A 26,846-nucleotide genomic window follows, 5' to 3' on the forward strand; every position below is an offset into this window, starting at 1 on the left:
CACCGACGTTACTGTAACTGGCCTGTACGAGCTCGTCTTATCCTTATCTCCTTTGCCTTTGTAGATGAGATTCATCTTGCTTTCACGCCAGCCAACGGGAATATTCTTTGTTCTAATCACTTGCTCTATGGCATTAGTCAGCAGTGCCTTGCTTTTTGGACCGAGGTTTTTGATTAGCTGTATTGGGATTTCATCGGGTCCTGCTGCCGTGTTGTTAGGGTCCTGCCATCGGGTCCTGCTGCCGTGCCGTGCCATATGATTGCGTTCGGAGCGCCCTCAGCGAAAGCAACCACCTAGAAACGCGGTACGCGCGAGCGGCGCAGCGCGGCGCCAGCGGTCGAGCGCTGTACGGGGGCTGAAGTAGAAATACGCCACCTAGAAACGCGGTACGCGCGAGCGGCGCAGCGTGGCGCCAGCGGTCGAGCGCTGTACGGGGGCGCGAATAGAAATACGCAACCCGGCGCGGAGCGGCGGAGGTCCGGTTGCCATTGGCTCCGTGACGTCACCCTCGTCGCTCTCGGCACCCTCGGCAAGCCGTAAAACCCCCGATTCCTGCCGCTTTTGCGGCGCGCGTCATGATGCGTTGCCGCTCGCGGCATGACGCGGGCGTTTTTGCCGCTATCGTGGGCAAAGTCGCCGTTCATAATCGTGTCGATAGCGGCCGCGGTTGCGACAAGCAGTTGTTTCGGTTTGACTCGGGGCAAAGCTGTCGAGGATGAAGCGCACCGGCTACATCACAATGGACGTGCGATACGTTGGCTATGAGCTTACTGGCGAAAAAATTATCGGGATGTGCGCGCGGTAGTGCAAAGCGTGTCGGAAATGATGGCGCGCGCCGCAGACGTGCTGCGAAGGAAGTCGCGAGGCCTCAATCGCCGCTGCGAGAGCTAATCAGTCACGAGATGACGAGAATTGCAGCTTCCGCACTGCTTTTGTGCTAAATAGCGAAAGGATTTGCTCATACATTATACTAATAAAATCGTGCTGACGTAGTAAGCATTTGCTTATTGTTTTCGGCATACCCTGATAATTCGGACATTTTTTTTTCGATCCCGTGAAATTCGAATTAACTAGGTTTTACTGTAATATGTAATATATACTGTTCAAACTATTCGATTCGAAATTATTTGACCAAATCAATACTCGCTTCAAACCTCAAATCCACTATTCGCCCGTCCCTAAATTAGCTGTAATTTAATTGAAAGGGAACGAAAGCTGTGGTAATGGAGGGAGGGAGGGGAGGCGACGTTTAGCTGCGCCCCCAAATGCGTATTTATATAAAAATGTGGTGAGGCGAGAAGGTGGTAAAGACTTCGGACGCTGCTCGACAAGTGTCCCGTTCGGATCTCGTCGAAAACTTCCGAGCCGCCCCCAGAGGCACAGGCAACAGTCACCAGCGCCGTGCGCGTTCGGTGCGAACGCGGGCAAAACGCCGACGGCGTCGACAACAGTTCGGCGCATTGCTGGTGCTGCTGCATGTCTAAGTTTATACAGCTGATCGATAAAACTACTATCCTTACTCCGTAAAGCTCTCTACTAATTTGCTATCGCAATTGATGCTTCGCATTTTTTTAACATGCTTACTAAAGAGTGACAGCATCAGGCAACATGGTGTCAGCCCATCTTGATGTAAAAGAAAGTTCCGTTTCACTCAGGGAATTTAGCAAAATCACTCAGGGAAAACCTGGAAAACTCAGGGAATCTGAAAATGTCAACTTGGTAGACACCCTGGTATGTGATCCATCTTTTCCTAGTTTATTTTTTTAGCCAAAAGAGGCACCACAGCATAATCTTCAGACATTTGTAGATCTTAGCAATAAACTGCGCAGAAAACACAAGTACGAGATGGTTTCCACACAGACAATTGCAAACTTTCAACTAAATAGGAGAGGTTCATGTGCGGCATGTTGAGGTAACAACAATTTTTCTCATAATTCACCGGTGTTTATTTTAAGTGAATATGTGTTGCCTCATGGTACATGTGTGGTAATATTCTTATGTTAACGACTTTCACTGAAATAAAATTTAGTTGAAAGTTTGTTGTGTTGCTACCCTTTCATGCTTTTTTTTTCTGTGCAGTATCTCTTTCAACTAAGCATTATGAATCAACAAGCCCAACAAGTTTTATTTGTAGATCCTTTTATTGAATATGATTGACTATCAGTTTGCACACAGCATTTCACAACAGTGTTATAGGTGACATTCACGTTGTCATAAAAGAGTAACATGCAAATTTATTTGGTGCATCATATCTCTCTAAGGGTAGAAAAATGCATTCTCGGGATTGAATTTACTTTTCTCTTTACTTTTCTTAAGACAATTGGGAAGTAGATAATGAAGGTCAGGTAAGTAAGTACTGGTGTAGTGATGCCAGTTCGCAGTGCGTGCTGATAATGAATAATTAGAGCATATACAAAGTGATTTACACCATTGGAGAAATGCCAGCACTTGTATAAATTTTTTTTTTTCTCATTTTAGGACCACTGTGCCAGTTTGTGTCCCATCACCAGCTGGTGGAACTGGTGAGCTTTGTTTTGTTTCTAGAAATACATACTTTGCTTTGCAATAAAGGAGTGTCGGCATGAATATTAGTCGAAGTTGTTTGCTTTATTAGATAGCTGCTGATTCTGTAGCAGGCTCAAATTCACAACAAGTCATGACTTATATCTCTAATGCGACAAATTCAAAACGTGCCAAATGTAGCACAGCAGGAAGTTGTTTACCAGAGGTCCTCAGCATTTCACGAAAATCGGTGGTTGTGGTCACGTGATATCACTGACAATGTCATCCATAAACCAAAGGTTGCTGAGATATTCTTAGTTGAACCTTGCTCATAAGCCTTCCCAGTTTAATAGCTTGAATACTTCTTCTAAGCATGCAGTGAATAGCATTGGAAAGATTGCGTCTCTTTGCCTCACCCCTTTCTTGATAGGTAATTTTCTGATTTTCTTGCGGAGAACCAACACAGTTGTGAAATCTTTGTAGATATTTCCGAAAATATTCGCATATGCCTCCTGTACTCCTTGATTACGCAATGCCTCCATGACTGCTGGTATCTCTATTGAATCAAATGCTTTTTCATAATCTTATGAAAGCCAAATAGAGAGGTTGATTGTACTCCATTGATTTCTCAATTACTTGATTAATGACATGGATGTGAACCATCGTAGAATATCTCTTCCTGAAGCCAAGTGTTGCCCTGATTCTATTGGAAATTATCTTGATGAATATATCTTACCATGATAATTTTCAATAGAATTGGAGGTTAACGAAGAAGCTTGGGAACAAGTTAAGCAACGCTCAAGGAGCGATGGAGCGAAAAATGTTAGGCGTAACATTAAGAGACAGGAAGAGAGCGGTGTGGATCAGAGAACAAACGGTGATAGCCAATATTCTAGTTGATATTAAGAGAAAAAAATGGAGCTGGGCAGGCTATGTAATGCGTAGGGCAGATAACCGGTGGACCATTAAGAGTTACTGCTTAATGGGTGCCAAGGGAAGGGAAGCACAGTCAAGGATGGCAGAAAATTGGGTGGTATAGCAGACGACCAAGCTTATTCCGTGTCGAATGCGAAGTGCAGAGTGAAAGAAGAAAGAATGGCCGATGCTAGCGCGAGCCCAGCTTTTGGCAACATGGCCGTGTGGCTTGTGACCACTGCAGGAGGAATTGCCACTGCACCAGGCTGACTGACTTGTGCATCAGGGGTTTATGATGCTACGTGACCGCTAATTTTTGTGATGCAATGAAAAGGTCGTGTCAACACACCCTTATGATGAAGCTGTGCTGATTTTGGGTGCACTTTTAACTGGTCACATTAAAAGATGATATTATAAATGATTTGTTGTGTGTTCAAGGAATTCTGGCACCATACCATTGTTATAGAGTCAGCAGCTACAGTATGGACCACTTATAATGTAACCGCTTATAGTGCAGGACCGGATATAGTGCGGTCTTTTCAAACTCCCATTAATTTTCCCATAGCACTCCATGTATACACGTATCGCTTATAGTGCAGTTGGGGGAAACGAAATACCGGTTACAGTGCGGCTGCCTGGGAGTACGGAAGTCAGCGGAGACGGCGAACACTCCCCTCAAACGGGCGCCCCAAGGAGTGCTCGAGGAAGAAAGAGAGACCAAGTGGAGGAGAAGGGCACGTGGTACGAACTAACAGCCACTGAGGCTGAAACCAGAATCTTGAGTGCGAGTCGTGAAATATCATGGCGTGCATAGCGAGCGAGGGCCACGAAACTGCCAACGCCGGCCAACGCTCGCTTCACGATAACGGCAGTAAACGAAACTTCAGGGAGTAGGCGGCGTCGGCACGGCACGGCGAAGGGCACACGCGGAGACCGTGGAATATGAGGGAGGAGGGCGGCAAGAAAGCGGATTTCGCCTCAGCAACTCCGCCGCTTCGGTGGCTCCCCTCGCCCTCCCTCGTAGCTCCCTCACTTTCGAGTGTCACCGTGCGCGCTCGCCGCCGCTCGAGCCGGCCCGGCATCAGCTCCCCGAAGTTTCGTTTTCTGCCGTTATCGGAAAGCGGGCGTTTGTCGGCGTGGGGGCAGTTTCGTTGGCCAGCCTGGGACAGCGCCGCTGCTTCCGTCTGCGCCGTAGCCGCAGCGTGCAAGGTCAACACGTGACTAGAAAGTAGAGGAAGCATAAAGGAGAAAGAAGGTTTCACTGCCATTTTCTACGCGTGGCTACGGTAGCATGGCTGTGACGTCGGCACGTACACGCATGTTCCGGTGTAGTAGTAAGTAGTTCGTGTGCAAAGGGAAGGTTGACGCTATCTTCTGCAGCCCTTGAGGGAGCACGGCTCAGCGCCAATGGCGCAACGCAGAATCGGCGACCTTGCCATTTGAGAGAGAGTGTAATTTCCGGCGCGTTTTTTTTTTTTTTTTTGTTTTGTTCGCACGCGACATTGAGGGGTGTCTCCAAAGCTTTTACTCTATGGCGGTGCCGGAGCAATGCTGGTCGGAGGCGCCGCCGCGTGATTTGGTTCGAATTAACGAGATTCGACTGTAAATTCAATGCAAACGTTCTAGCCGCATTCCTTCGACTGTCGCATACCCGTGGCGGCTCGGTGCACATGTTTTGCATATGTGCGGGACTTGAAAACTGTTGCATTGGTTATAGTGCGGTACCACTTATAGTGCAGATATTCGCGACTCCGGCGACTTACGTTATAAGCGGTCTACACTGTATATAATTAAGTGTAAAATGTGAGATGCAAAATTGTTGTGTTAGTACTCCTTAAACAAATTCAAGGTTATTTTTTACTATTAAAGCATCCTTTTTGCATGATGTAGACGCTCGTGTCTACACGAGGCATGAGTGGCTGGCACGCGCCGGCACGGGCTAGCGTTCCGAAACAGATTAAAAATGCTACGCTAAGAGATCGGGTGTCGATCTGTCCTCTCCCTCGGAAGGCCGAGACTTTACCGGCCTACGTGGTTGCTCGTCGCCACAATGTAATAGCAAAAATGTTGGATTCCTAGTGCTGGGAAATATTAGCACACTGTTAATGCCTTCAATCTATAGATAGGCTTTCTAAAATAATTTAAAAAATAACCCATGAATTTAGAGCATATGGCAATTCTTTCTCTGGAAAGTATATAGTTGCCCGGTTTTCCAGCAGATGTCTAGTGGCTGGTGATACTGGCATCTTTCTTTGTTCCTGTGTAGTGCAGTGATGTTGCTTCAGCTGGCACTTGCAGCTAGAGTACCAGCAAAGTGAGAGCCGCACATTGGGGTGTTCCCTTTAACCCTTTGACTGCAGTGTTGTTTTTCTTATCCGGCTGCACCTCTGTTCCTGCCAGGCTTTTCTTCGCGTGCTGGCTCAGTGGATATTTCATGCTACATAGAAATTGGTTCTTTGTCGTTGCTTTCTATAAACAGTTCATAAATTTCTTCCATTTGTCATATTCCGGATGCACAAACCTACCACACTGGGCATGGCCATGGCTTCCCTTCGAATCCTCAGCACTTGCTTTTAATCTTTTTTTTTTTGTGTGTGTGTTGCTTCAGTGGACATTTCATGCTACATACATATAAACTGTTTCTTTGTCATTGCTTTCTTCCAACTGAGAATTCATCAACAGCTCATAAGTTCCTTTGTCTGGCAGGTCCATTTGTGCAGACAGTGTCTGATGGGGCACTGAGAAATTTGCTCCGCCTGCTGTCAGAAATTTGTCAAGTTTTTTGTGTTTAGTTGATTTCTCCATAGATAACACAAAGGAGTTGCTTCTGGAGAGGCAGGAATTGCTCTCAATACATAAAACAAGCATGTATCAGGAGTGGCTGGTGTTGTGCCAGCGTGGCTACCCGAGTTATCTCTGTAGTGGCAGTGTAAGAGTTAACAGTGGGCCGTACTGTACATAAGAAAATTACTTGCACATGGAGAGTACACCCTTGCAATTTTTAATAATATCACACGAGCGTCGACCGCACAGCGTATCACCGACCTTATAGCAGTGAGGGGTGGCGAGATCGGCGACAGTACGCACGGGCGAGCAAGGCGACTTCCGGTTCGAATGTATTCTGCTGCAATGTTTGCTTCAGGAGCGCCCCTCACCACTACAAGGCCGCTGACACACTTTGCGGTCGACGCTTGTGCGATATTATTAAAAAATTGCAAGGGTGTGCCTTTCGAGCAAGCTTTCTTGCAAAAATTTTATATAGTGCACATCATCCATAGAGCTGTGTGTGATTAAAAAGTACCTTCCTTGCAAGCCTTCTCCCTGAACTCGTATTCAGCGCAGTTATAGCTATTTCTTGTCATAGGCACTAGGTTGTCAAGTAACACAATTTTCCTCTACTTCTGGCCAGTTTGAACGAGTGTGTTGCCATGTATCCTACTATGCCTGGCTTGTTTAAATGTGTTCCATTCTTGTTGCTGTAATAATGATGCCCTCACGGTGGAGATTATGTGCACTGCTCATGTTTTCCGCCGTGTGGATTTGGTACAGTGCTTTTGAAGCTTGCACACATCTGCTGCATGGGCATATGTGCTGTTTCACTAGCATCCTTGAGGCAGAGTACAGTGTTAGCCATCCATAAAGTGGCAGGTGCATGTTAGGAAGGCATATCATTCAGTGCTGCTTTGAATGCTACAAACTCAAGGTAAACTTTCTCTTTTTTCTTAAAATTTTTTAGTGGAAGACTATCCAAGTGGTTCCTGGCTTGGGAATCCAGCCGACCCAGATATGCGAGTTCGTGTACCAGTCTCACCTGAGTAAGTTTTTTGCTCATTCCTTTATTTGCTCAACAAGGGCCAATTGACATCTTCTTTATTTCATCTTTTAACCATTTGTTACACATTTGTGTGTTTCAGAGTGGTGGTGCCAGGGGGCAGCGCCCCCCCCCCCCCCCCTTGAAATTTTAGCCTGCCCCCCTGAAGCACCAAACAGCTGACCTTATAATATATAGCCTTCAGGAGCACCCCTGCCCACTTAAACGACCTTGCGGCCTGGCCCCTCAGACAATAAATCCTGGCGCTGCCCCTGACTTTAAGGTTGCCATAGGTACTAGCCAGGTACTATTGGCATAAAACATTTACGAGGTGCAGGATCTGCGTAGAAGCTGAATTTCCGCAAAGCATAAGCATGTTGCCTGAAATTGGGGGTTGTAGCCAGCACTAATATGTGAGACCAACATAAGGTTACATTAGAGGCTGGATGCCACAACTGAGCGGAGATGGAGCTTTTTCACCCAACTTGTGCCCCCTAAACTTTCCACATCTACTGTACATTGCGTGTACACACACACTTGCACACTTAGGCTAGACACAATACAAATCAGATGGGTATTAACAACCACAAGAAAATAATTCACGACAAGCACTAAGAGTCCAACACGTAAAGTACAAAAGGAATAGGAACACTAAGTGTCCAATCGTATTCACCGTGCTGGGTTGGTCTTGGAGTCAGACGATCTCGGCGTAGCTCGGGCAAATCTCGAAGAAAGAACTTCCAGAAATGCAGTCGCTCGATGAACTCGTCGACTAGCTTGCCGGGGAATCCCCTTCTTCCGCAGACACTCGGTCTTCACATTACATCACTTCACCGGTGCGGACTGAACTCTCGAACTCCACTGAAAGATTCTCGCACGGCGGTTATATAGCTTCCACAGGCGTTCTCAAACATTCCTCTCGGAGTCATGATCCGGTAGCATGGCCAAAGCCTGGGAATCTTCGAGGCTTTTCTCGTACCTTCGACCGCCGCTGTCGAAGCGTTATAAAGGGAGGGTGAAGACTCATCTGTTGGTGCATGCTCACGCTGTAGTAATGTCTCTCGACTCGCCGGGTGAGAAGGTGTCTTGGCGCGCGCATGGGCTCTCTCTCTCTCTCTCTCCGGTTAACGTCGCTTCGTCGAGGCTCTTCTAGACGTCCAGGTGCCGTTGAGCGCGTTGCTGTTTGAGGTGTATGCGCTCTCCCCCTCTGTTGAAGTTGCCGTGGGGCCGGGTTCTTTCGCTGGCTTGCGTGACACGCGGCGCGCGCTTGGATTACGCGCTCTTTTGTGACACACGCCTTAAACCTGATCCTATGGTAACTCAGAAAAAAAGGAGAAAATGAAGGAAAGAAAGGAAGAAAGAAAGAAACAAAGCGTCAGGCACGGTACATCATGAGTGCATGCCAGCTGGCCAGCAGGTTAGGCTATTGTGCCATTGTTCCCAGGATTCTAGTCATACCATAGTCATCACGCCATCATTGTCATGCACTCGTCGTCATCCCATTGTCCTCATGCTGTCATCATTACGCTGTCGTTGTTATACTATTGTTGTCGTTTCAGAATCGTCATTTCATCGTTGTCATTCTGTCGTTGTCATACCGCCTTCATCCTTTTATTGATGTTATTACTTTTTCGCCATTTCATCGTCGGCACACCAGCTTGGTCATGGCTGACCTTGGTGAACGAGTGTCATAGCAAAGTGGGCCGATCCAGGAGACAGTGTATGTCACATATAGCTGAAGCAATGGAAATCTCGGAATGGCCACTACAGTTTCTAAATATAGTGGAATCTCGATGATACTAATCTCACTGGGTCACGAAATATTTCTATTAGCCGAAATTCGTATCATCTAAACACAATTAAAACTAGCTAAATTAAAGAGTCAGAGGTGAACTCACTCAGGCACATGTACGTAAAAAGCATTTACGGTATAGACCACTTATAACGTAACCTTTTATAGTGCAGAACTGGCTACAACGCGGCCTTTTCCGTCTCCTGTTTACTCTCCCATAGAACTCCATGTATACGCATACCGCTTACACAGCAGCCTGAGACGAAATACCAGTTATAATGCAGCTTCCGCGGGAAAATCTCGCCGGCAAGGGCGGTAGCGAGCACGCTTCTCAACGAGGTGCGCCCACCGATGGGAGAGATCAACGAGGGCGATGCGGAGGAGGAGCATGAGACGTGGAGCATGAGTCCAAGGGCGATAAAATCGTCGCCGCGCACCGTATGTGTGAGTGAAAGCACGCGGGGACGCACGCCTTCACCGAGAGCAAACGCACAGCGGAAAGCAAACGCGACTTCCGTTGCGCGAAAAACCGGGGGGGGGGGGTATGGGAGGGAGGGGGGGGGGCGACGCTGAGCTGCGGCACCAAATGTGTATCTTGCAACTGGGCGCAAGGGTAACTGGCGACGTAATCTCCCACACGAAAGGTGCAAAGCGGGAAGGCAGCGCGGAAGGGAGGGAGGGGAGGGAGGCAGATTCTACTCTGCCAACAAATGCGTTCTTATACTTTGCGCCTGTGCCGGCTGTCGGTGTTTTCGCACGCACCGTATCTTGAAAGCCATCTCCACACGGCTCTGACCTTTGTATGCGCTGTGCTTACGTCGCTCAGTTTCCGTTGAAGCGATAGACCGCACGAACCTTCGCTCGCTGCGGCGGCTGCGCTTCCCCACGCCTGCGTGGGGAAAAGCACAAAAGCAACAAAAGTGCCATTGCTTCAAACTCTTCGCTCCCAGTCGTGGCCTCCGTACTGTCCGGCGCTGCGTCCGCACCAAAAGAGAAAGGGAGAAAGCGAGTGACTGCAGCGCTCTTCTCTTTCGCGGCCCGTCGGTGGGGCGGCGTTTATTCGTATCAACCGACACGGGTCGAAAATCGATTCGTAACAACTGTTCTCTAGCACGTTGCAAAGTAATGGGGCTCAGCTGGGACCACAGAAAAATTCGTATCATCCGGAAATTCATATTAGCCGTGATCGTATCATCGAGATTCCACGGTAAAGGTGTCTTCAGCAATATGGTGTGTTGCTACATCACTTGAATGCAAATCACATTAATGTCAACAGTCATCGTGAGATGGGTTCTGCTGAAATGTTTTTCCCTTTCTCCCACTTCTGTTTTGCTCTAGTTACTTTTGCCCATGAATGTATATGTTCACCCTGTTTTTTATAGTGTGTGGCTTGATCCTCAACATAAAAGTGCTTAGCAGTATCAGAGGCCTTGCCATTATCTGTGCCATTTCGAATCTACATTATGAACCCTGTCCTAGCAACAGGGCATACATAATATCAGTATTTGCTCGTTTTTGTTAGCATGCTTACAGTGCATCATGCTTTGTGCCACTTATCCTTCTACTTTATCTTAGTGTGTCAAAAAAACCTGGCTTGTATCAGTTGGGGGGTTGTCAACAAAGGAAAATGTAATAGTACATACCTTTTTCCCGTGGACCACAGAATAAGTTACTGCTCATATTCACTGGCCCACTTGGTAGCCATCCTCTGATTCAAGTTGCTACATATAGTGACCTATCTGTTACTGATCACCTTGCTTTGTCAAAACACAATATATACTTGGGCAGTGAACTCAAAATCTATTTTTGTTCTCCATAATTTCCTATGCAACCTCAGCTCTCTGAGATCAGTCAAGGGTAATAATGTTGCTCTAGAAAAAAGAAGCGTTTGGGCTGAAGTTTCAATGTTTGCTTTCCTCTAACTAGGTTGGTTAGTCATAAAACTAGACAGAGAGTGCTCGATGTATTGCTGTAGGCAAGAAGGCGCCTTCTGGTATTAATGCCAGTAACATTAAAAGTTATGTGGCTTGCATTCTTTTCAGCACACAAAGTGTATGCTCCTCTTTTTACAGTGAGTGTGTTTGTGCATTGTAGTCTCACTTAAGCATACTCAGATTGCAGCATTTTCAGTGTAAATTTTTTCTTTGCAGGGATTTGGAGATGCTCAACCGAACCTGCACCACCCCAGAAAAGATGGCCTTAACACTACTTGACTTTCTTTTTGACCGAGAAGTGCAGGCTAGCTCAAACATTTCTGGCACTGGGCGTCATGGAAAACGACAACTGGACCCACTTCGCATCTTTGCAATAAAATGTAGGTGTTTGCTGTATAGATTCTTCCTTGATAGAATTTTATGTGCATTCTGTGCGCTCCTATGATTAGTGGTTGCAGATTTGGATACTACTAGTGGCAGCTACTTTCAAGCAATCTTAAGAGTGGAGGAGCTCAGAATCATATTGTTGCACAAGGACGTATATTTACAAATATTTACAGGCGAGTAGCACAGGTGTAGCAGCAACCAGCCAAGATGGCGAGGAGTAACCTCTACCTCCTCTTCTTCGGTGCCGGCCTAATGCTGACCTCTGTTTCGGTGCCGATCTTCTTCAGTCTCGCGGCATTACCCCCCGGGCGAAAACACGCGCACCATCCGGGCAGTTCAGAGTGCAGCATCAGCGGACGGGTGATACGGCTTTAGCCGGGCAACATGAACTACGTCAGTCTGGACCGGCGCAGATGATAACATTGGCTGTGCCGGTGCAATCTGATACGTCACGTCGGTAACTTGGCGCAGAATGCGATAAGGACCATGGTAGCGTGGTAGAAACTTCGCTGAGAGACCAACTTGTCAAGTTGGCGACCAGAGGAGCACTAATGATCCAAGAGTGTAATATACATCCTTGTGACGGCAATGGTAACAGTTCTTCTGTGACACCTGCTACATCTGAAGGCGGTCCCGCGCGATATGACGCGCAGCGTGTGCCCTTTCGATGGCATCTTGTGCGTACTCCGATGGTTGTCGTGGAGCGGCTGGTAGTAAAGTATGCATGGGTAGGGGGGGTGTCGGTTCCCGGCCAAAAAGAAGATAAAACGGTGAACAACCTGCCGTATTGTGGCATGACGAATTATAGGCAAATGTAACATAGGGTAATGTAGCATCCCAGTCGCAGTGGTCGGCAGAAACGTACATGGAGCGCATGTCAGTTATGGTGCGATTCAGGCATTCGGTGAGGCCGTTTGTCTGAGGGTGATAGGCGGTGGTGACTTTGTGTTTTGTGGAACATGAGCGTAGAAGGTCATTGATGACACGGGACAAGAAGTAAGGACCGCGATCAGTGAGCAGTTGACGAGGCGCTCTGTGATGCAGAATAACATCGTGGAGGAGGAAGTCGGCAATATCGGTAGCACAGCTGGTTGGAAGTGTGCGCGTAGTAGCGTAACGCGTGGCATAGTCCGTTGCGACAGCGACCCATTTGTTCCCTGATGCTGATGTAGGGAAAGCTCCGAGCAAATCGAGGCCGACGCAGAAGAACGGCTCTACTGGGACAACGATAGGCTAAAGAAAGCCGGCGGGAAGCGTCGGTGGTCTCTTGCGTCGCTGGCAGAGTTCGCAGCGGCCAACGTACTTCTGTACGGAGCGATAAAGCCCAGGTCAACAGAAGCGACGCCGCACGTGATCATAAGTGCGGGTTACACCAAGATGACTTCTGTAGGTTCGTCGGGAAGCTGCTGGAGGACAGTAGTGCGCATGTGGGAGGGGTACCACCAGCAAGCGCTCAGGGCCTTCGGGGCATATACTGTGGCGGTATAAAGTTCCATTATGTAAGGTAAACATCCGGAGTGACTCGTCAAAGGCCCCGGAAATGAGATGGTTGATGATGGAACGTAACGCCGGATCACGCCGCTGCTCATCGCCGAAATGAAGTAACTGAGATATAGAAAGGACACAGGCATCAGAGTCAGGGTTAGTGCTGTCGGGCGGATCGACAGGATAACGGGACAGGCAGTCCGCGTCCTGCTGTAATTGGCCAGACTTGTGGATGACGGAAAACGAGTACTCTTGTAATCGCAAAGCCCAGCGTCCGAGACGGCCTGTAGGATCTTTCAGCGAGGAAAGCCAGCAGAGCGAATGATGGTCAGTGACTACTGCGAATGGGTGGCCAAAGACGTACGGCCGAAATTTGGAGATCGCCCAAACAAGGGCAAGGCATTCACGCTCGGTAATTGAGTAATTGCGTTATGGGGCAGAGAGCAGGCGGCTGGCGTACACTATGACACAGTCACGACCATGCTGGCGCTGGGCAAGGACGGCTCCGATTCCGTATTCACTGGCATCTGTCCGAACTTCCGTAGGAGCAGATGGGTCAAAGTGCGCCAACAGAGAAGTCGTCAGAAGGCGGATAAGCGCAGAAAATGCATGAGCTTTTAGATGGCCCCAGACGAAAAGCGTATCTTTCTTGAGAAGGTCGGTGAGCGGACGGGCGATGTCAGTGAAATTTTTGACAAAGCGACGAAAGTATGAACATAAGCCAATGAAGGAGCGAACGTGTTTGGTTGAGCAAGGTGCAAGGAAATGCTTCACGGCGGGAATTTTTTCTGGGTCAGGTTGGATTCCTGCACCATTAACAAGGTGGCCGAGCACTGTTATTTCGCGGCGACCACTTCGGAGTTCCGTGCTTGGGTGATGGGGATGAACAGGCAGCGTACCCCGCACCTCGACGAGAAAATGTTGCACAAGAACGTATATTTACAAATATTTACAGACAAGTAGCACAGGTGTAGCAGCAACCAGCCAAGATGGCGAGGAGTAACCTCTACCTCCTCTTCTTCGGTGCCGGCCTAATGCTGACCTCTGTTTCGGTGCCGATCTTCTTCTTCTTCTGTCTCGTGGCAATATTATAATGATGCACTGAAGTGAAACTCGATTTTGTAGACATAAATGCTTAGTTTATGTGTTGATGTTTAGATACAGTAACCTTGCTAATTTGTTCTTGTCAGGTTCGTCAAAATCTAAACATTAAGAGGAACCTTTACCTCAGGAGCTTCTATCTAAATACATGGAAACAGAGAAATTGTTTTTCTTGGCTCCCAATGCACCAAACTTGAAGAGATTTGTTGTGTTTAAAAGAAAAAGTTAGTCTGCCAGATTTAAAGAGTCATTATTTTACTTAGGCCATTAAATTAAAAAAAATATTGTTAAGAACAGCAATATTTAACAAAACTGAAGTATGAAGTCTACAACTTTGTAACTCAGCAATGAAGAATGATATCACAATTCTATACACTGCACCTATAGAGACATCTGAAGTGGGCAAAATGGATGTGTTATACATTGCTCTGAAGTATACCACTAATTTGTGAGTAGGACTTTTACAAAACTCGTAAATATCAAAACAGTTACACATAAACTGTAAATTCGTATACATGTCACATGTGTCTGCTTCAGCTGTTCCGACAAATGCAGTTTACAAAACTTTGATATCTGTTGTTGGTGCAGAGTTACAGATTTGTAAACTTCATGCTTCAATTTTTTTATCTTAACCAATTTTCAGCAACCTTTGTTAAAAAAAATTTAGGCTCTAAATTCAGCTTTGTCTCTTAAATGCAACAAATGTTATTCATATAAGTTCATCAGTTGTTTACTCGGAGCATTTCTGCATTGCACATGTATTTGAATAGGGAAATCGGAATTGGTTCCGATGTAAAGCTTTCTCTTAAAGGTGCAAAGCTGTATAATACTGACATGTCAAATAAGTGTTCTGATTTACTGTGAGGAAAACGAGGGGGGGGGGGGGGGGCAAAAAAATGAAGTAGTTCGTCGACACATTTATTATCCATGCACGCTTCTAGATGCATTTGCCAATACATTCCTGGTTTGCCAGTGTCTGTAGGTCGGTTAAAGGGCAATGTGTTGTCCTTTAACTTTCAGCTGTTGCAGTTTGTCTTACGACATTGTGAAGATACTCTTGGCCGGGATATTGTAATGATTATATTCCAATGCCATTTCTTGTTGCACTTCGTCTGTGGTCAGAGTGGTGCTCCATCCGCATTATAAATGGGATCAGCTGGCCGTAAATGGTGGATGATAAGAGTGGCATAGAATCAAGTGAAAAGAATTGCTACATTATACCGGCCCTGTCCTTACTTCTTGGTGAAAACTTTCTTTTTCTTGATTTAAATGTTTTTATAGTGAAAGAATTGCCTAATGGCTCTTGCAGGTCATCTAGTACACCAATTCTCCATCAGTGACCACGACTGGCATCGAATCAAACAAAATATGGACTCCAAATGCCGCACAGCTTTCAGGCGCAAAAATAGAGGAATGTCGCTTTCAGTCAAGGCATTTCGTGACAGGTAGTACCTCTACATTTCTGTAAATGTCCTGCTGGAGCTCTTGCTTGTCACAAATTTACTTTGTTGACATGGATCACAACAGGATCATTTATGTATACAGGGTGTTCATTTTTAAGTTTTACGGAATTTTAAGAAATCGCCTGTGGCAGGTAGCATAATTCTTATCATCGAGCTGGGTTATTAACGCGATAGCGTTAAGGGCCCCGTGTCGCAGAAAATCTGGCGTCGGTGTCGGCGTAAGCACCAGCGTCCGTGGCGGAGAAAATCATCCCACACCACCCTGACCGTGCAGGCTCTCCGCATGGCGCAAGGTGTTAGTGAACAAAAATTGAATTTCTCACAGTAAAATCCGTCAAAAAAATTGTAAAGTACGACTTACCCACAACCTACAGACATGGCGGTGTCAGATTGTAATGTGAATGTACGAGAAAACATAATTCTCTTACGAGGAAACTGAAACACAAACCCCTTTTCCAGCATTTCTACCATTACCAACAGCTGCGCGCTCGAGTAGGTTACTTGCGAAAATCCTATCCAGATGGCGCTCGCATCCTCGGCAGGTCAAAATGGGACTTACCCTGCCTAATGCGTTTTGGAGAAGCGCGCGTCTTGGTAATAGCAAACAATAAAATAATTTAAAAAATCTCCTAGGGCCTTCACATTTTAATATAAGACGACTTATATTGCCCCTGGACAAACTTCTTCCCAGCAATGCATTTCTGTTTAAAAGTGAAGCCAACATTAAGGGCATTGGTGTAAGCTTGGTTTGTAAGCTGGCTTTCCCACGTTCTGTGTTGCAGTGAAGCCTACTCATAAAAAAAAATGCGATGCGATTGGGGCTCGATAATGCTATCGCATTCCACTCTTCAAGGCGAAGCTTAAGCGTCCTCCAGTTTTTCGATGAGCGGACATTAGTAGCATGAGAAATCGAAACACATACTCAACTAGTTAACAAAAATGTGCTAATTGACTTCTAAGTTAATTACTTTACGACACATATTGCAATTTACAAATTGCAGCCGATGAGCTTGTCAGGAGATATCCACTTGGACTGAATATCCTCTTGGACTGAATTTCAAGAATGACACCAGTTGGGAGATATGTGCCATCAAACTTGCCGTAAAAATGCACTGTTGTTCCGCATACTTTTTTAGCAAAATGGCTGTATTATACATTGAAGCACAAAAGTAACTGGAACGCCCATGTATTTCGTCCCACAATTTGGGAAATATCTCGAAACTGGCGTCATCCTGGAAATTCACTTCAAATGGATGTGTCTTGCAAACTCACCGGCTACAATTTGTGAATTGCAATATGTGTCGTAAATTAATTAACTAAGAAGTTCATTAGTCAAATTTTTAAATTAGTTGAATATGTGTTTCGATTTCTCATGCTACTAATGTCTGCCTCTTCGAATAACTCAGCTCAACGATAAGAATTATGCTACCTGCCAACAGGCGATTTTTGAAAATTCCGTAAAGCTTAATTTTGAACACCCGGTATTTTGCTGCCACTGTATACAAATACAGCGAACTCTTAAACCTTTATGCTTCAATACAGGGACACTAATAGCTGAGACACAATGATTTGTCTCTATTATTTTCCCCTAAACTATGCATGCTTCATTCACTTGACAAATGTGTGTGGAGTTTGCTTTTACCCTTGTACCATGTACTGGGTGCATGCTAAAAAACCCCATGTAGTCTAAATTAATCCAAAGTCCCCCACTACGGCGTGCGTCATAATCATATTGTGGTTTTGGCACTTAAAGCTTTTGAATTAAAAAAACAAACAATTATGCTCCCACAAGTAATGTGCCCCTTCTAACATTTAGTAATTGTGGCTAAGTGGGCAGGCATTAATTTTTTCATATTAATTGAGTGCCATACGACATTATCCTGAAATGCTTAAAGGGACACTGAAGTGAATTTAAATTTTCAATGTGTATCTTAGACCATGCTATATAGGTCACTAATGCACAGTTCTGCTGGGGTCCAGATTTCTTATTTCCTTTAGAATGCAGAAAGAGATGAGGTAGCTAGCAACTTCACCGGCACTGGCGTGAACTGCTGTGAGCCATAAGACAGTGTTAGCATGTGTGTGGTTGGTTAATTCCCTCATACTTTTGTTGCTTGTGCTGAAATTCACCACGATCAGGCATCATTCCATTTTTGTAGTAAACATACTTATGTCATATTTGTATCTGTGATTCTTTGTATAAGGAAGAAAGAATAAATAGGTTGCAACACCAGTCCTGTAAAATAGCATGCTGAACAAAGCCTTCATGCAAAGCTCTGCCTGGGCTCCTCTTAGTACTGTCTCCTGTGTCGCATGATCCATGCGCTAAATGACGCATCAACCCCTGAGCCTGGAAGTAAATTTTAAACTGTGTAATGAGCCCTGGTGTGGAGAGATGCGCATAGAACTTGCATTCGTACGCACTAGATCAAACTAGTTTTTGATCTGCTGCCTTCCTTGACATTCAAAAACACCACTCCATTGCCAACAGTGGCCTCCTGTTTGATCAGGAGAGGCTTTTCTCAAAGAAAGAGCCATGAGTCAAGTGCTTCGCTTGCAGGCGTTTCTTCATCTACCTTCATCTTGGGTGACATTATGTAGCTAAGCCAATGTTATGGTGGCGAGCCAAGCTGATGGCAACAAGTGGCTCCAGTGGCACTTATCATAATAAATGACACCAGCACTTCATTTAGAATTGGCTTGTATTGTTACATTATCCGAAATTTGGGAGGTACAAACAGAATTTTTTCTTTCCAAGCTGTATTTTTCAAGAAACATGCACTTATAGATACTAATATGCAAAACCTGCAAGTGCACTTCTCCACACACCTTCTTTGATGCAAACAATTCGGCGGACCTCAGGCTAGAATATTAATTGAAGTATCAACATACAGGTTAGTGACATCATTCCTGGCATCATCTATTCCCTGCACCGTCCAATGTTTCAAAACACGCAGCTCAGCTTGAACAGCACCACTAGCAAGAATGCGGCCGTCATGGTTAGGGAAAGTTAGCTCTGTGGGAAAGCCTGCTTACGGACTTTTGCATATTGTTTATTGAGTGCAAAACCTGCTAAACGTTGCGTAGGTAGTCTGGTTTCAAATATTTAAAAAGTAGTAAACGAAGTATGGTGCCGTCTTTTGTGTTCCTTTAAATCCTTTTCCATATAACAAATTATCAACCTAGCAATATGAGTGCAAACAGAGATTGTATGTAAACATATTGGATTGATGAACTAATGAAGATTATAACCAATTATAGGCACTCACTGGTCTTCTGATGATACCCCATGAAGAAAATTCTTAACATACCTTTATTCTTAACATCATCTCCAATGCTTAGGGTCTGTGATAAGGAAGAAAAGATGGTGGTTAAATTAGCATTGACGTTTCATTCTATTAAAGCCACCTTAAGTAGCGGTACTGTTAGTGTATGGGATATGAAGCCTTAAAACTTGAATAGATATGAAGAATGCATGGTAGTGTTTCTGTGATGAAATAACACTTATTTATGGTGGGAAAACTTATGAATAGTTACAGTAAATGTGATATACCTGGTTTTCCTTACAGTACTGCATTGCTTTCATTCGCAAACCTACTTATCTGAAAACAAGGGATGTGAAAATTGTGTAGCCTATAGCCTACCTAATCTTTGTAAAGAGTAGTCTCACCCTACAGTAGCATTGTTCTGCGTGAGGAGACCCACACTGGAGTAGTCATAATTTTTTAAAGACAGTTTGAAGACTGACAATGAGGCCCTACTAACATCTCTATTTGAGAACTTTGGCTCTATACACTGTTTTTAAAAGGTACTGCATGTCTCATGCAAGATGTACACCCGGCCACAAAAGTTTACGGACCACGGGATCTCAGAAAACGTTTAATTCCCGAGCAGCCTGTAGCAGTAGCCAGTTAGACTCTATACGACAATATTCTTAATGTGTTCTAGTCAAGGCTCGAACTGCAAATACCAGACTGCGGTGTGAGCCTACGCAGATATTCAGCTTTTTTTCAGATTTCATGGTCTTTGATATTTTGTTGCCGGGTGTACATCTGTGGAAGAAAGTCTCAGTGAAATTCGCATGTTTTTTTTTTTTTTTTATCTCGTGAACCATTTTATTCTGAAAGGTTTACCTGAAGCTTAAGAGTTTCAATATTTTCCTAAAACTGTCATTTAACGGTCACATTATGCTCATGAGTATATGTTTTCCATCTCAGTGTTGTTAGGGGCACCTTTCTTGTATAAGGGTGGCATAAAATTGCTTATCAGGTTAGTAGGTAAGTGGAGAAAGGAGCTACAGTTACCATCCCTCCAGTGTATGGTCCTCCTAACAGATTAAAGAAAGAAAAATAAATTAAATGCTGGGGTTTTACATACCAAAATCACTATCTGAATATGAGGCATGCTGTAGTGGGAGATTCCAGGTTAATTTTGACCACCCAGGTTTTTTTTAACATGCACTTAGATCTAAGTGCCAAACATTTTTACATTTTGCCCCCATCGAAATGTGGCCACTGCAGCCGTGATCGAACCCGCGACCTCGAGCTCAGCAGCGCAACTCCATAGCCACAGGGATATTGACACGTGTACATGTTTATCTTTCACCAGTGACCGCTTTTCACCAACTAACAAATGCTAAACGTTATTGCTAGGCACAGGATGCACCTGCACGTTTCCGAAGTTTCTCGAACATTATCGATACTTCTATCCGTTGTCTGTTGGCACCGACGCTTATGTAATCTGATAGTATGACCGACGCGAATGGTCCAGAACTGTCTGGAAGATACGCGGGCACCAGGGAATAATCTGGAACCTTCGATGACTCATGTATAAAAGCTGACGCGTTTCGCCGCTGATCAGATTTTCGACGATCGCCGACTGTGTTCGCCGCTATGGTTGTGCTTCGAGTGTAACTGGATTTTGTGCGCACAGGTTCGCCCAATAAAGAATCAGTTTCGTCATTCACAGTTTTACGACTGCTTGCTTCACTGTCACTACTACGTGACAATATCGTGGCAGGTTCCTAACAGAACATCTACTCGTGATGCCACTGCTGCTAATACCGAATGCTGTGCTGATGAGAGAGTCCAACTAAAATGGATCTTTTGGATGTACTGCTTACCTACTTGTTCCTGCTAAAATTTCAAACTCAAGTGGCATTTCGCCGTGCATTTTATTTACTAATACCTTGCTTAGATACAGTACTTGTCTCATGTTCGGTACAAATCACTTGTGCAAGCTGTCTATGGCTGTGTTGGAGCGAAAAAATAATTTTCTCACTGAGAGGAATGGTAGCACCATCTGTCGTAGGAGTGCAAAGTGCCCACTGCAGAGAAGACACAATGCGAAGAGCAGCTTTGCCCTGCTGGTGGCATATGATGTCACCACTCCTTCCGCTGTGAAAATCTGCTGCACTGTGAAAGTCGGCATTCTTCATCTGGCATTGCTGCAGAAACCAATATTTGTTGAACTACATTGAATGAAGCAGATAAATACGGCAACCATGCTTGGTCTTAAACAAAATAAAGCCCAAAATGTGACCCTTTCCTACTTTGCATGAAATTGGAGTGTGAGCAAACAAGTGGTTTAGCTGAAAGAGCCATCAAATGCTTGGGCTCCCTTATTTATGCAACATTTGGTACATTCTAACCTATATTCAATGTGGTTGGTTTGGAGGCAAAAATGTTCATTATACGATGCAGGCCTTTTTTTAAATGCGAATGCATTTCTTAGTTGGGGCATGTCAGGCGTCTGTCGGTGTCCACGCGCCGGCAGGTGTTATCTCTCCGCTCTCACTCCCTCTCCCATAGCAACAGCTGCGGGCGCGTGCGCTTATCCTCGCCCCTAGCAACCGGAGCAGGTGGTGCGGGCGGAGTAGCGGAGAGTGAGTAGAGAGGAGCGCGCTCTGACGTGTGAGGGCGCTCGCATCGCGGGAACTCGGCGGAGCTCCTGGGTGTGTGGAGAGAGTGTAGGAGAGGGTAGGTGCAGTGCTTCGCCGCTCCTTCTCTCGCCGTTCGCTCTCTCTCCTCCCTGCGCCCCACTCTCCCGTTCGCTCGCTCGCACGTATATATAAATGGAGTGAAGCGCGCACCTCACTCTCGACCGTTCGCTGGCTATGCGCCTCTCAAGGCGATGGCAGAAGTCGGTGAAGGCGAATGTCTGACGGCAACGGTACCCCTAGCAAGAAGTGTAATACAATCCAACCCGAGCATTACACCTCTCGCTGGAGGTGACGTCACTGCAGTAGCTTCAACGTCATCATCAACCAGAGGAGAAGAAGCGGAAGACAAGGCTGCGAAGCGAAGAGCGCGTGATGCCGAACGCAAGCGAGCGAAGCGAGCTGCCGATACTGAACTCCGTGCTCGGGAAGCCGCTGCGAAACGCCAACGCCGAGCCGAAGATCCGGAAATGTGTGCTCGATACGCCGCTGTGAGATGTCAACGGCGAGCCGAGAACGCTGAAGTTCATGTTCGAGACGCGGCGGAGAAACGTCAACGGCGAGCCGCCTATCCTTGAGTGAAGCGGCGCGAGGCCGAGTCCAAGCGGCAACGACGACAGGCTGATCCCGCTGCCGCCCGCGCTCTCGATCGCGCCACACAAGCGGCGGCGCGCGCTCGGCAGTTTACGCAGCCGGACGCCCATTTCAAGCGCGACTTCGAGGACCACAGCTTTGGTCACAGCTGCAAGGTTTGCGATGAATGTGTAAATAAATGGTTACGGTACAAATCCTCGTCTCGTCATTAATTTATGCCATTAAAATTACTACGCCGTGTACTCTCGGCGCAAGAAATGCATTCGCATTTCCTCACGATTCCCTTCGGGGAGGTGGGGGCAATTTTTTACTCTTGTCAGAGTAAGTTAATAGTTGGTATTGTCACGTAGTAGTGACGCTGAATAAAACAGTTGCAAAACTGTGAATAACGAAATGGACTTTTTATTGGGCGAACCTGTGCCCACAAAAGCAAGTTGCACTCGAAGCAGAACGATAGCGGCGAACACAGTCGGCGATCGTCGAAATCTGATCAGCGGCGAAACGCGTCGGCTTTTATGCATGAGTCATTGAATGTTGCAGATTTCCTGGTGCCCACGTGTCTTCCAGAAAGTTCTAGACAATTCGCGTCGGTCATACAATCGGATAACATAAGCGTCGGTGAAAACAGGCAACGGAAAGAAGCATCGATAACGTTCGAGAAACTTCCGATACATGCAGGCGCGTCCTGCGCCGAGCGATAATGGTTAACATTTCTGAGCCGGTGAAGAGCGGTCACCGGTGAAAGATAATCAAGTACACGTGGCACAATTGTAAGTACACAATTTGAAACCCAAAATTACTTTCCTTCATTTGCTTTGCAAGTATGTCTTTCCATTGTTGGCATTTTTGTATAAGGCCTCTGGCCCATTGTTGTTGAGCATAACACAAGAGCTGAACTAGAATGTTGTGTTTCACTGCCAAATTGCACTTTCTTTTTGTATTACAGGGGAGTATACCCCACCACAGGTTCAAATTCTTCACAGTCAGCGGAGGACCCTGCTGAGCAGCTAGCCCTTCTCTCTGAAGATGCTCTGCGTGATATCGCCAGCTTACAGCCACAGGTGAGGATCATAAGAATTCTGTGCCACTTGCACTTGCAGGGCTGAGCAGCATAGACATAATGAATTTAACACCTTCATTTCCATTTTGGATGATGAAAACAGGGAGAAAGTGCTGAAGGGCCATGTCAACTTGCTCCCACTTCCCCATTGTATGCAGTAGAATGTTGTTTCTTGAGAACTGCACGATGAAGTCGAAATGCCAAAACACTGATGTAGTTACACTCGCCAAGAGCTGTTGCTCTTAAGCATAACATACAGGCTCCACAAAAGTTCATTACGTTTTGTGTAAATTCGGTTTAGAGTTTTTGGTTTAAGGCAGGAAACAAAAAAGGGTATATAAAGTTATGTTTCAGGAATATGGTTTTAACGGAAAGAAGTCAGTGAAAGCCAATTTACCAGGCAGCTAAAATACCGATTGCCACACAAATTCAAGGTCAAGGTCACACCTCAGCCTGCCACCCAAGCAATTGTCACTTTTTGTTCTTATTTGCCCCCATTTTGCCTGCCAGTGTGACACCATAAAGGGAGAGGGGAGGGGGCTGAACAGAGGGTCAGGGAAGCCCTGGCCCAGGTCCTTGCCGTCTTTGCCCTGCGATCACTGCAACGGGTGAACTGGGCAAGTTTAGTGATGGTAACATGGTAACCTACCTTTATTTTCTTTTCGTATTATATATGTGCATTGTTTTTACCTGCATAATGTTATTAATAAAGTGTAATTCTATTTATACTCGGCAATCGAATGCACTGGATTAATTCCTGCACCGTACAGCACTCTAGCAATGGCTCTAAAACTTTGTTACTCTCTGTGTTGGATTCAGCTATAGCTTTGAGGAACAGGATGTGCAGTCATACAGTGTGTTTCAGCGTCAACAAATTTAGTGATCAAGATATTCACCCAAGAAATAAAAGGACTAAGCTCATCGTAAAAAATTACCAACCGAAAAAAGACACTGAAAGGTCATCTAGAAAAATATATTCACCAAATAAGATTTTTTTTTCAAGTCGAAATAGAAATCTAGAAAAGTAGGCCAAATTTCAGGAAAATAAAAGAACCAACAGTGATGAACTCTATGTGTAAATCATTTTGGGCCCGTTGATTTAAAGGGAATGACAACTGGCCAGAATGTGTTGTGAGATGTTAATGGAAATGAAATGACCATGATTTATTTAGATAGAATACATCACAATGTTCATGATTTAAGTAGGAATTATAATTTTAAATTGGCAAAGAAAGTCTCAGAAACCAGTAAGTGGCGCAGCCTGGCAGTGAAATCTTGATACTCCAGATGTAGTCTATGAGATTACTGTACGTGAGTTGGCTGTTATTAAAGTACAGCATACTTATAGCTTAAAATTGCAGCTCATATACTATTAGATGATTGCACATTATACTACGTGTACTACGAAGTAATGAAAGTCAAATGTAAAAGCGTCGTTTTGCTTTCAAGAACTTTAATTGGCTTGTCTAAAAAACACTCTTGACTTGCTAATGGCCAAAGCAGTTGGACAGGAAAGCACGAAAACATGTAGCTATTATTTTAGAAATAGTTTAACACTTCAGAAAACGTGAATCACAGGACATCGGCTTGATACACAATATAATACTTTCTCACAGATGCGGCCACACTTGTCGCCTACCTCCTACCAATGCCCGCATATAATCGCTATCGCGCTCACCTATCACTGTGAAATTTTCAGCATGCTTCCAGTGAACGACTACATCCTCACTGCAGATCGAAAAATTCTGATAAAAAATGTTCCACGGCGTTTTCCGCATTACCACTTCATGATTAAACCCTCTGACCAGTAAGCTTTCTGTTCACTAAAAAATATGGGTAATATGAAAATTGGTTGTCAGTCCCTTTAATGATTTGTTGCCCATAACTTGTTTTACAAATGCGAGCACTCGTTAATTTGTTCTTACGTGTTTAGTTGGTTTCCTTTATTTAACCTCAGTGGGACATTAATAATTGATCAATTATGACAGAAATGCCAAAACCACTGAAATATTACATGTTAGCTTGGGAACATTGCAGCTATGTCTCCATTGCAAACAGCATTGTTGGCTACTAATCTCCCAAACAGATCATCCGCACCGAGCATGGGGACATCCAGGTTGTGCAGGCTACTGCTGAGCAGCTTGCACAAATGGAACGGGATCCACAAATCCACATTCTCGCCAGCACAGAAGTACTTAGTGCTGCAGACATTGAACAAAATGAAACTGAAGAAGATTTGGAACCCTGACAGTGTTGAATGGACTGAGGTCCGACAACCGCTTCGTCAACCCTGGTCCCAAGGAGGAGTGAGGTGTGCCACGAGAAGTTGCTTGCTTCTGCTTTGCAAGTTCCAGGAGTCTGGCAGTCCACCTCATGGCTCCACTTGTCCTGCTTGAGCAGTCTTGGGTGTTGGAATCTTCAAACCAAATAGCATGTATCCTCAGGAACACCAAATGGCATTAGCTGTTCAAATAGTACTTGAATAGCTTGGTGTTCATTTGGTGTTCTTAAGGATAAGTGGCCAGTCATGTGATGTTTATTCAGCATCCCTTTCTGCTCAGCATTGTTGGCCTTAATTTTATTGTTAATTGTGCTCATAGCTAGCACAGTGTAATTTATCAGTGCCCCATTTCATGAAGAACCAGACATTTGTGTGGTTATGCTTGTTATACCTGTTGTATATATGTGTACATAAACGATTAAAGCACCCATATGTTATCCTTGATTGGTTCTTCAAAGTATTGAATTGAATTCTGGGGTTTGACGTGCCAAAACCACGATTTGATTAGGAGGTATGCTTTAGTGGAGGACTCCAGATTAATTTTGACCACCAAGGGGATCTTGATGTATAGGCAAAGCATAGGCACGTGGCAAGATAATGGGGGAGAGAAGGTGTCAGGGGCGCTATACGTTCCCAGAGGAGAAATAAGAAAAGTCCAGTTTTAATCAGTGTTGAATGTAGAGAAGCAAAGAATAAAGAAGGAAAGAGTGGCTGATATGGCAGCGTGCACCCAGCTTCAGGTGACATAACCATGGTTTGGCTTGTGACCAGGCACTGCAGCAGACTGGCTGGTGCTTGGCATAAATGGCTTGTTATACCATGTGACCATCACCACTGATTTGCATGGCATAAAGAAGGGGCCTGCTTGAGGCCTGAACTTGTGCTGCACTTGGCATGGAATAAGATGGTGGAATTAACTGTTGCGTATTCGAGGAATTGAGGCAGCTATTTAATAAAGCAAAATCTGATCACATTTACTAAAGCAAAAGGTTTTCGTGCATCTACTCCTTTGAATAACCTCTGTTCTCAAAAGGTTTTTTGAGACAAGAATTCCTGTGATTCTCAGCAGCCACTAGTGATATAAATATGGAGATTATCAAGCACCAAAATAAAGGACTGTTCACATGTAATGTCTGTTTTGAAAAAACATGCCCCACCTAATGAAGCTCATAGCTGGCAATAACAGTGTATGGCTGAATTTATTGGCACTAGAGAAAGGGCTGTTTTTGTAGGGACATTATAGAATAGCTTTTGTGAAAACTTCACTGTACCAACACCAGTGTGTGAAAATGCTGTTCAAAAAAAGTTTGTTTCTCTTAAAAAGCAAAGTGTTGATAGGGACAGCAAAGTATTAGACTATTACACCAAGACTTGACGAAGACTTACACAAGAACTTGCCCTCGCAACACTGTCATGATGAGTGCCTGCAGTGGGGAGTGCGCATACTTGTCCCAAAGCAAACATTCCATGCTCACACTTCCTTCGATATTTCAGCTGTGCAGCACAGTGATGCCAACCTCATGTGCCAAATATCCCTCAAATAACCTCTCAAGAATTCCTAGTTTACTAGAAAATCCCTAGCT

The 26,846-nt window shown here is 45.2% G+C and overlaps 1 protein-coding gene across 5 annotated transcripts in view; it reads left to right on the forward strand.

Annotated features, from left to right (window-relative positions):
• The window catches only part of LOC119433891 (protein BANP-like), a 42,336-nt gene extending 16,629 nt beyond the window's left edge, over positions 1-25,707 (forward strand). For 4 of the 5 annotated variants that reach the window (XM_037701178.2, XM_049671731.1, XM_049671729.1 and 1 more), the window contains exons 5-10: positions 2,479-2,522; positions 7,154-7,232; positions 11,171-11,334; positions 15,237-15,372; positions 22,869-22,983; positions 25,069-25,707. In XM_037701178.2, the coding sequence (XP_037557106.2) occupies positions 2,479-2,522; positions 7,154-7,232; positions 11,171-11,334; positions 15,237-15,372; positions 22,869-22,983; positions 25,069-25,230 (700 nt within the window). In that variant the 3' untranslated portion in view covers positions 25,231-25,707. The remainder of the gene's footprint in view (positions 1-2,478; positions 2,523-7,153; positions 7,233-11,170; positions 11,335-15,236; positions 15,373-22,868; positions 22,984-25,068) is intronic. The other variant, XR_007468174.1, reaches the window with a different exon arrangement.
• The last annotated feature ends 1,139 nt before the right edge of the window (positions 25,708-26,846 follow it).

This window comes from Dermacentor silvarum, chromosome 1 (genome assembly GCF_013339745.2).
Source record: "Dermacentor silvarum isolate Dsil-2018 chromosome 1, BIME_Dsil_1.4, whole genome shotgun sequence".
Taxonomy (NCBI): Eukaryota; Metazoa; Arthropoda; class Arachnida; order Ixodida; family Ixodidae; genus Dermacentor; species Dermacentor silvarum.